Source organism: Pezoporus flaviventris, unplaced genomic scaffold (assembly GCF_033815535.1).
Source record: "Pezoporus flaviventris isolate CSIRO_AGI_PZ_B2104156 unplaced genomic scaffold, CSIRO_AGI_Pfla_v1 ptg000031l, whole genome shotgun sequence".
Classification (NCBI taxonomy): Eukaryota; Metazoa; Chordata; class Aves; order Psittaciformes; family Psittacidae; genus Pezoporus; species Pezoporus flaviventris.
In genome coordinates, this window is record NW_026892579.1 from 43085507 (window position 1) to 43095977 (window position 10471).

General features: G+C 39.5%; 1 protein-coding gene across 4 annotated transcripts in view; it reads right to left on the bottom strand.

The window, feature by feature from the left end:
* Positions 1-9941, bottom strand: part of NBAS (NBAS subunit of NRZ tethering complex) — a 184039-nt gene extending 174098 nt beyond the window's left edge. For 3 of the 4 annotated variants that reach the window (XM_061460839.1, XM_061460840.1, XM_061460838.1), the window contains exons 1-9: positions 9756-9940; positions 6488-6542; positions 5829-5865; positions 5573-5650; positions 4321-4368; positions 3177-3220; positions 2644-2777; positions 874-1007; positions 660-758 (exon numbers count right to left, since the gene is read on the bottom strand). In XM_061460839.1, the coding sequence (XP_061316823.1) occupies positions 660-758; positions 874-1007; positions 2644-2777; positions 3177-3220; positions 4321-4368; positions 5573-5650; positions 5829-5865; positions 6488-6542; positions 9756-9905 (779 nt within the window). In that variant the 5' untranslated portion in view covers positions 9906-9940. Of the gene's footprint in view, positions 1-659; positions 759-873; positions 1008-2643; positions 2778-3176; positions 3221-4320; positions 4369-5572; positions 5651-5828; positions 5866-6487; positions 6543-9755 lie in introns of all 4 variants that reach the window. The other variant, XM_061460841.1, reaches the window with a different exon arrangement.
* Positions 9942-10471: the final 530 nt, after the last annotated feature.

The window sequence follows — 10471 nt, forward strand, 5'->3', positions numbered from 1 at the left end:
AAAAACTAGTTCCTACAAATTAAGAGAAATAGAAAAATAAGTTGCCAAGTTTATCTTGCTATATATCAAGCAAATATTAAAAAGGCAGACAAATTTTTAACATAGGTAATCGGCTAACCAGGACCTATTCTAACTACATCTGGTTCAAGAGCAAACAGTCTATTAGTCCACCTTTCAAGTCTGTTTTTTTGTAGTCCATATGTTACTAATAAAGAAAATGCATCACAAGACAACTCCAAATACCAAAGCCTCGCAGTTTCAGTCAGAACACTAGGGAATACAGGCTGGCCAGCAGTCCTGCAAGCAAATACACACAGAAAAAAAACAACCAAGCTTATGTATCAGCCTTTACCCCCATCACATTCAGAAATGTATTCAGGAGCTATTCCTGACGTTCTAAAGAATGCTGCTTATGCAAAGTACTCAAGCAGCAAAGGGCATAACTTTATTTTCACTATTCCATTAGTAAAGTGATATCACCAACCAGGGCTTCTTCCATAGATCCAGTAATGCATGACTTGTTATTGCTGGTTCACTAAATACCAATATTAAAATAGGCCTTTTTTCTCCCTCTGCTTATCAGACACACTTTAATGTTTATTTTGCTACTTTTGTTCATCATTTTCATATTATTAGCAAATTGCAAACAGATCACTTACCTGTGACCAGGATGGTAAATGACAGTAGTTATTCCATGGGCATAATGGCTGCTAAAGCTGAAACTGTGACTTTCTTGAAAGCTTTGATTTGTTCCAACACTAAGTATGGGGAAAAAATATATACATTAGTTCAGATTTATTTTCTTTAAAAAGTGGAAAGAATTCCTGTGAAGCTCACTGTGCCTTCTCAAAGCAAGTGAAAATTTATGCTTACCTTACAAGGTAACTTCTCAGTTCTCCACGATAATTAACAACAAGCAGTTCAGCTGACCATTGGGCACTTGCTTTATATTCTAGAAAGATCAACCCAGCAATAGCATAACTCAGATCTCCCGGAAAACTTGCTGTCTTTATGCAAAAACATAGACAGACATTGAGAGAAAGGAGAGTTAAAAATAAATAATAAATAAAACTTCATTACTGGAAGAATTAGGAAGTTAAATTGACTATATTGTATAAAAATGTAAAGGTTCATATTTCCATTAGTAACAAAATGCACTTCCTTTATCTTGATTTTAAAGAAATCCCAGTGCAGTCTTTTAACAGTACCTTAACCGAGTCTTCAACAGTCCACTGTACCATTCAATTTTTCCCAGAGGCTGGTGCATGATAGGGGATGCGATATAACCACTCAACGTCATGCTCTTTGGCCCAGGTGTCTACTAGGTTGTTTTAGAAATGAGTCCTTTTGTCTGTACCAATGCTTTCAGGGGTGCCATGTTGTTATAAGACTTGTTTCTCGAGGCCCAGGACACTGCTCTGTGCAGTGGCATGGAATGTCACGAGCCATGTGGTACCCTACTGTTACAAATTGTAATTACATGCACATACACTAATTGGGCGATTTTATACTTTCACAACCTGATGTACCTGAAGATCTATCACAATTGTAAGAAAAAAAAAAGAAAGATGAAGAATGCCATCCAGAGGGACCTCGACACGCTTGTCAGGTGGGCTGATGCCGACCTCATGAAGTTTAACCATGACAAGTGCAAGGTCCTACACCTGGGTCGGAGCAATTCCAGGCACAGCTACAGGTTGGGCAGAGAAGAGATTCAGAGCAGCCCTGTGGAGAAGGACTTGGGGGTGTTGGTCAATGAGAAAATGAACATGAGCCGGCAGTGTGCGCTCGTAGCCCAGAAAGCCAACTGTATCCTGGGCTGCATCAAAAGGAGCGGGACCAGCAGGTCAAAGGAGGTGATCCTGCCCCTCTACTCTGCTCTTCTGAGACATCACTTGGAGTACTGTGTGCAGTTCTGGTGTCCTCAACATAAAAAGGACATGGAACTGTTGGAACAAGTCCAGAGGAGGGCCACGAGCATGATCACGGGACTGGAGCACCTCCCGTATGAACACAGGCTGAGGTAGTTGGGGCTGTTCAGCCTGGAGAAGAGAAGGCTGCGTGGAGACCTCATAGCAGCCGTCCAGTATCTGAAGGGGGCCTATGGGGATGCTGGGGAGGGACTCTTCATTAGGGACTGTAGTGATAGGACAAGGGGTAACGGGTTAAAACTTAGACAGGGGAAGTTTAGATTGGATATAAGGAAGATATTCTTTCCTGTTAGGGTGGTGAGGCACTGGAATGGGTTGCCCAGGGAAGTTGTGAATGCTCCATTCCTGGCAGTGTTCAAGGCCAGGCTGGACAGAGCCTTGGGTGGCATGGTTTAGTCTGAAGTGTCCCTGCCCATGGCAGAGGGGTTGGAACTAGATGATCTTTAGGTCCTTTCCAACCCTAACTATTCTACGATATTCTGACTAGGTGTAATAGCACAAAGGATATGCTTTGCAAGTGCTAAACATGACTTCAGTATAACATATCCATCATATGATAAACACTTCATGATACATTTGTGCATGGTATTCATACTGTAAGCCTTTATACCAAAGTAAGCTATGATTAACAGAAGGCCAAAAGAGTGGAAATTGCCCTTTATGCTTACAAAATGTCCTACTATATTCATATTTAATCTAAGAGAGCACTTACTGGTGAAATGACTAAAAGCTCACTACCCATTAAGTCAAACACCCTCACTGTTCCAGTGCTTTCAGCATAAGCAAGTAATGTACAATCACGACTCCACGCCACACGCCTCCACTGAGGGTTAGGATCCTTTGGCACTATGAAAAAGGAAGAAAGTTATTAAAAAGTCAAATATAAATATAACCCCGTCAACAGAGCAAAAAGTCAACTACATCAAAAAACGCAGGATGCATAACATCATTAAAATGAGAGGGAAAAAAAAAAACACCTCCAACATCCATTATGTCTATCAAACCCACTAATTTTAACTACAATTTCATTTCAGATTCAGGTTTTGTATATTCATCGCAATGAAAAGAAGAGGGGGAGGAAGAGTAACAGAGCTAGTCACAAAGCAAAATTATTAAGAGATTCTTTCCAATGCTTTTAATAAGTTACGTTACCCTTGAAGTAAACTAGCACAGCCACTTAGCAATGCATTAATAATAAACAATGATGACACTAAGTGATGATATAGAGGTTGCCATATTGTATACCTTGACATTTTCCAACTATGGATCCAAAGTCATCTTTTGCAGACCTGCAAAAAAGACTCATGGATTTAAATGAGAACAGAAAAAAACACCATTCAATATTCCAGAATAAACAGAACACTGTAAGTGCACAATTCAAAGGCCCCCATGTATTTAACTACTTGTTCAAAAAGGTAGGCAAGCAGCCTTCACTCTTAGGCAGCTACAGCAATTAACAATAGTATTTTAGAAACCCTCTTCTCAATGCATAAATAATACTACTAAATCTCTCATTAATAATGCTGTTCAAATAGAATGCCAGCATTTCAGAACCTCAGCTTGTAACTTTAGGAAAAAAAGCAGTCAGTATTCTCTAGGTTACAATTTTAGAAACAATGCAAGAATATAGTTATATTAATACATCTGAAACACAAGATTTATTTTATAGTCTATAAGCTGACATTTATTGTGCTCATACCACTTCTGATTGAACAATTTTCATACACTTGCTTCTTTTACATATAAATAGAAGGTCTGACCTTCTAGCAAATGGATTTTTGTGAAGCAAGTAAACACACTCAATCAAGATCCGTTGTACAGCTAAATGTGTTCTTGAACTGGCAAAGGAGAGCTTGTTGTTAGAGAGGAGGAGAAAAAGGGAGATCATCAGTCTTTACAGCAATCCACATAACTTGCAAAATGAAGTATTATATATGCCAACTACTCGATAGAGAAGCAGAATACTAACTCCTTGTCCCATTTCTTAGGAGATTTCTAGGGGGAACAGAAAGGCAAAGATTAGAAAGGTTAGAAAGGTTAGAAAGACCATCATTTGGGTTTAATATTCTGAAGCATCTTGATTGTTTTCTTTCACATCTTGAAAAGAGAGAGGTACAGGTAAATACTTAACATAAAGCTTACTTATAACATTTATAATTGTGGAGCATTCTGAGGGTGGGTGGGAGTTTTTTTGTTGTCTGGTTTTTGTTTTGCTTTGTTCTTTAACGGGGAATGGCCAAGAACTAAGAAGAAGAGAAAGCTTTCTAAATGATAACATATTTTAAGATTATTCCACAGATGACTTTCACAGGTATGGTTAGTAAATTACTAGAAACACTCTCAGAACTCCACAACTGTGATCATGAAGCAATAGATAACACTAAGTTACCTGATTTCTACACATTGGTCTTGAACAACTGCCAACAATTTACCATTGCTGAAAGAGAAAAATAGAAATGTGAAAAAAAAATTCAAAGTCCAGTCTTTACAGAATGTGCATAAGAGCTCTACGTCCTTTTCTGCAAGGTTAGATATAAATTTCCTCTTTCATAAACAACAACAACTGGGAAATACCAATTTTTATTAAAAAAAAAAAAAAGGCACTGCTATAATAAGATTCTCTTCGTGTCACCAAAATGTATCTGCTATTCTCTATAGTAGCACAAAGAGAATGTAAACAATGTCTAAAATCTTGCTGCAAGGGAGATCAGAATCCAGTGTTGCTTAAGGATCATTTTATAACAGGACTACCTAAGTTATGTATTGCTTTATCTAGAATAAACAAGTATCACGCTTCCATAAGCGTGATATGGAAGTCTCCTTAGTTGCACGTCTCCTGTCTTAGGACCTAGCATACAACATCGCAACTGGCATACTGTGCAACCAAAGGGATCATCACTTCCCTCAAAAATCACCATCTCTCTCAACAGTACATAGCTCTTAGTGAAGCACTGATCATGTTCAGTGATAATACACAGCACACTAAAACATCCCATACTACCTTCACTCCACTGAACCATTCTTCTGTACATATTTATGCTTATTTTCAAGAGCCAACGATCTCACTGATGCTGCTAAAATTACTGAAACACCTGGTTCTAGCCTTAGATCTCCCACTTCTCTATACATACAATAGCAGATAAGTCTTGAGGGTATGCATTCACTTTCCTCAAATTTTAAAATAAGCAGTTTATATTACATATTCTGATAAGTTTCAGATCTTTAACTCACCTAATTCAGGACTTGAGTTTGAGAATGACTGCAGCACAAGCCACTTTACCTCAAAAGCTAGAAGGATATTATTTAAGTAACGTGGCCTAGTGGAAGGTGTCCCTGCTCATGGCAGGGTTGCTGGAACAAATGTTCTGTAAGGTCCCTTGCAACCCAAACCATTCTATGATTCAGACCTGAATGAGATGCATTAAATGAGAGAAGCAGCATGGAAGCCCCTAGGTAGCAAACTGACCTTTATTTACCAAGGCTATCTGTGAAAGCCTCCAGCACTTCCCTTGACCAAAGAGAATAATGTCTTTAGCATGATATTAACTCAGCATTCTTGCCAGTGGAGACAGACAGAGGAGGAAAGGAAGCATTAATACATTCACTACCACCAAAAATTGAAAAGCATGTAAGCTGGTTACCTTGCAAGTACTAGGTGCCAGCTGATCTGCTTATTAACTAGACGAACCAGTCCAGTGGGCAAGGAAAACTTTGCAGGGCTGAAATTACAAAAAAAATAAGCAAAATCAGAACATACACATAACAAAAGCAGTACCTGAGATACACAATATTCTAAACAAATATTCAGTTTTACTTCCATTAAGAATAGCTTCCCATCAAATAAAAAAACCTGCATTCCCAAATAAAAATATTAAGCACTACTTTCATCAAACCTACCTGTACCAGATGTACCGAAGCAAAAACAATGCAGGACCTGCAATGGAAAAAAAAGAAGCAAAAATTACATCACTAGCAGCTTTAAACATTCTCCAGCTTACTGCAGTCTCAGAAATTTGCACAAAAGAAAGATGTATTAACAGAATAATCTGTCCTTGGCCAATGAATTCTTATATTACAGTAAATGCAAATGGCAAACAAAAAAAATCACTACCTATTTCTGGAAATTCTAAGAGAAAATGCAATTCAGTTACTGCATGAACTAAGTGTTGAACAGCAATGAAATATAATCAGAATGTAAATGTTCCTTATAGAACTAACTAGCAAACAGCCCAATGCAAGAGCTTGAGAGGAAAAAAAACAAACAAACAAAAAAAAACCCTGAAAAATATTTTGCGAAACACAACAGAGCTTCTACACTTCTTAGCCACCACTCCACTTATTAGTTTGTCCCAGTAAGTTACTGGAGACAAGAAAGCTCACAAAAACGACATTAAAAAAAAACATAGTAATATTGATAATCAGAAAACACCTTCCTGGAAACACATGCTGCACTTTATTTCCATTACACGCACCACCTTAAAAAGCAGCAGTTGCAAATTTTGCAAGCAATCCACACATTCTCGTGAGCCATAAACGTAAGACCAAGTCATATTTACCTGTAACTGCTCTAGTGATGATAAATGATGCACCATGTTTTCTATTGCCTCTTGGCTGCAATTAAAGCAATAATGGTCAAACACTGTTACACATTTTAATTTAAATACAACACATTCATACATATGTTCACTTACCAAATTTAAGTTGCCTGCTAGCCTACAGGTTCCTTTTGTATTTTCTATTATTTGCAACTTCATACAGTGAGTAATTTAACTGCATAAGCTAAAACAGGCTATAAAGCCAAATATTTTAAGTGCCAAGATGTAATAAACAAATTGTACTACAGGTTGTCTATTGATTCAGCTTTGCCTTGCTCTCTGATTTGACTTCTGATTATGTTCTCCTGTAAGGTATATAAATTATTCTTTCTATGACAAAGTGAATGCCAGATTGATCTGTAATGCCCAGAAATTGAAGCAATTGGCATTCTGCATATTATCCTAATATATAACTGCTAAGCTACATAAAGACTGCTCATGCAAGTTTCAGAATTATTAAGAAAACAAAAGAACTTCTAAAGAAATACTCTTTTTATATGAATTGGTGATAGATAAGACAGCCACTTGGATCACCAGGTTTACTCCATACCACCTCACATAGCCTTTCTAGCAGTCCTGCTCCTCTTAAGGCGGAGGGAACTATGCTCACTATATAAATGAAAGCATTCTCCAAACACAAAGAAATATAAAACAGCATATACTGTATAGTCTTAGCTATAAAAAGAGATAAAATTATTTCCCAATTGGAAAGTAGGAAAAAGGTATTAAACAGAAGACAAGAAAGATAACCAATAAGGAAAGCAAATATTCAAAATAAGCAGTCAAGCCTATTTTGCTTTTCCAGCATTACAGCACCACAAACTGAACAATAAAGCAATGAATTAATTTCCTCTGGAGTATATAATACATAGAGCAGATCATTACTGGTTAACTGAAATATTCAGACCTCTCACTCCAAATTACAGAGCAGCAAACATTGATAAGAAACAAAAATTTATCAAATTTCCCGAGTATGTCCATGTTAAAAAAAAAAAAATCCAAAAAATTTAAGTTACTCAAGTAAAGATTAGCAATTTTCCATGCCAAGTTTGCCATCCAGAAATAGTCTTTCAAATAATGAGGCTGTCATCTCACAGCACATAAGAAACCAACACAGCTGTACTGATAATATTTCAAATTCAGGTTGATCAACCAGGGTATAATAAGGCATTACAGTAAAATAAATGAGACCATAAATTATTTCGTAGTACCTCTGGGAGAGCTGCAGTTTCCTAGGGAGGTTAAAAGCAGAGCTTGTTAAAATTTTTTGATTTAAGAAAAGCTCCCAGTAAAAAACATTTCAAAAAATTGCTTATACCTCTTCAGAATTTTTCTGAATATTCTTAAGTGTCCACTTCTGAGACTAAACTGCAGGCTCCTACCCCATGCATCTTAAACCCTTCGCAAAGCTGATTTGCTCCAAAGACCTACATTTTGCTTTTTATAGGGTATTCTAAGCACCTCAGCAACACCAATAGCTACCATACCTGCTGTACTTTCTTAATGCATTCCCATTTGCAAAAAAAAACTTCAAGTTCTCCTTTGCTAAAGCATTCCAGAAATAAAACCTAAGTAACTTCCCTGCTGACAAACCACCCACTTAGTTTTGGATTTTGGTGCACACTCAGCAAACTTACGGGGAGGTGGGAAGAGAGTGTTGGTAAAAACCTCAAATCTTTAGATGGCAATGAAAAAAACCCACAGAATCAAGTGATATATTTGATACATTTCAGAAAATATACGGTACTTGTCTACTGGAGAGAAGTTCAGTCTGTCCGTATTCCCTGAATGACTCCATGAGTCCTCCTGACACCTCCACAACCAATATGTCATTCTTTATTTTCACTGATCAGCTACTCAGTAATTCTTTTTGTTCTCATTATTCTCATTCCCAAACTGTGCATTATACACAATTGCATCACTACACTGAACACAGGCTGCTTGATTTCCACACCATCGCTTCTCTGTCATTGCATGAGTCCTGTTTTACAACTAGCTTATTTTCCACCCTTACCTCCACCGCCCCGCTCTCAGGCTTGGGAAATGCAATACAGGTGAATGAGAATATTAACAGGAACAAAAATTAAAGCTAATTTGGGGGTCCATCTTAAGAAAGCCATGCCAGTTTTATCAGTGTCTTGAATGTAACAAAACTTCACATATTCACCGCAGAAGTCATTTTCCCATTGTCATAATCACAGTTTCACGTGCTTAGCACTCTGCAACTAAAAATGAATCATCCCAAATGACATACCAGAAATATAAAACAGAGTCAACAGAGACCAGTTAAAAGTTTTTTTAAGGCCTTGCTTTGTAACTTAGACAACTGCATAGGAAGACATTTCCTACTGCGGCATTCAGCTTCCTTTCCCCTTCTGCTGTCCCTCACCTCACTCATTCCAAACCATTCAGCTTTATAAGAACTCAGGCAGGCAGTGTTTTGTGACTTTTTTTTGAAACGCGTCATTAAATCAGGATTTAATAAAATAAATAAAATTTAAAAAAATAAATCAGAGACAAATGTTCTAAAGGGAAAGTCATAGTCACCTAAATAACATCACTGTTAAGGCACCTTAAAGCAAAAATTGAATCATGTTGGCAAAATAATTTGTTTGCTTATGTATGTCAGCATAAAATCCATTTCCCACTAAAACTGCACAAAGATTATTAGAAGCATCCCTTGGCTACTGACAGTCTTCAAGAAGGATGTAAATCCAAACAAACAAGTACAGAGAGGGATCTAGTTTTCCTCACACAAGGTAAGATCGATAAAGCCCATGTTTCTACCAGGACAGCTGCCACTACTCTCAGTACAGCTATTTCTGGAAATGAGATCAGGATTTCATTACATCTTCCTTCTTATCAACTCAGTAGTAAAACCAAGTATACATAGTTTATAGTTAATAAGCAGAGAAGACCCAAGGCACCCCAGACGGCACACACCAGGGTGACAAGGCGGGAATTAAGTGACACAAGGCCATGTCAGGAATGGGACGCCCGCAGGGGTTTCCTGTGATTGCCCCTGCTGCACTACCCGCTCTTGTGCGCATCGGGAACGGGCAGCCCAGTGAGCCTCCCTGGAGGCAACAGCCCGTCCCTGCGGCCTCCATGGCCGGCAGCCTTCCCCAGCTGCGGGCTGCCCGGCCACGGGTCAGCAGGGCGCATCCCCGCCCGAGCCGACGTGGCCGGTCAACACCCAGCACCCGGCCAATGCAGCAGCGACACACACCTGCACCTCGGTCTCTGGAGGCCACTCGGTGTTAACCAGCAGGTCGTACAGAATATTCTCCTCCTCGTCCTTCTTCTCACCACCACCAGCCATCACCTTCCCTCTCGGCGTCAGTTCCCCGCGCTCCCCGCCGCCAACGGCGGCTGCCATGCTGGTCTGTCCCCACCCACCCAGCGCCGCAGCAGCGACGGTGCCCGGCGAAGGCCAAACTAGTAACACCTGGCCGTTCAGTGCGGGCCGGAGTATTGAATTACCCCACCGCTGCCGCCGGCTGCGACTCGTTTCGCCGCGAAGCGAGAGGCCTTCTCCTTCCCTGCCCGACAGGCTTTAGAGCCCTGAAAGGGAGACCTTGAAGCTGAGGGCAAGGGAGCGAGGCTGAAGAGCCTTCACCTCCTCAACTAGGGCTGAAGGATATCAGCTGCATCTGCAGAAACACAGAATCATACACTCAGCACAATTGGAAAAGGCCTTTAAAATCACCAACCATTAACCCAGCACTGGTAAGTCCACTATGTCACTAAGGGCCTCGTCTACACGGTTTTCAAACACTTCAGGGATGGTGATTCCACCACTTCCCTGGGCAGCCTGTTCCAATGCCTGGCCACTCTCTTGGTGAAGAATTTTTTTCTTAATATCCAATCTAAACCTCCCCTGGTGCAGCTTGAGGCCATTTTTTCTTGTCCTATTGCTTGTTAGCTGGGAGAAGAGACCAACCC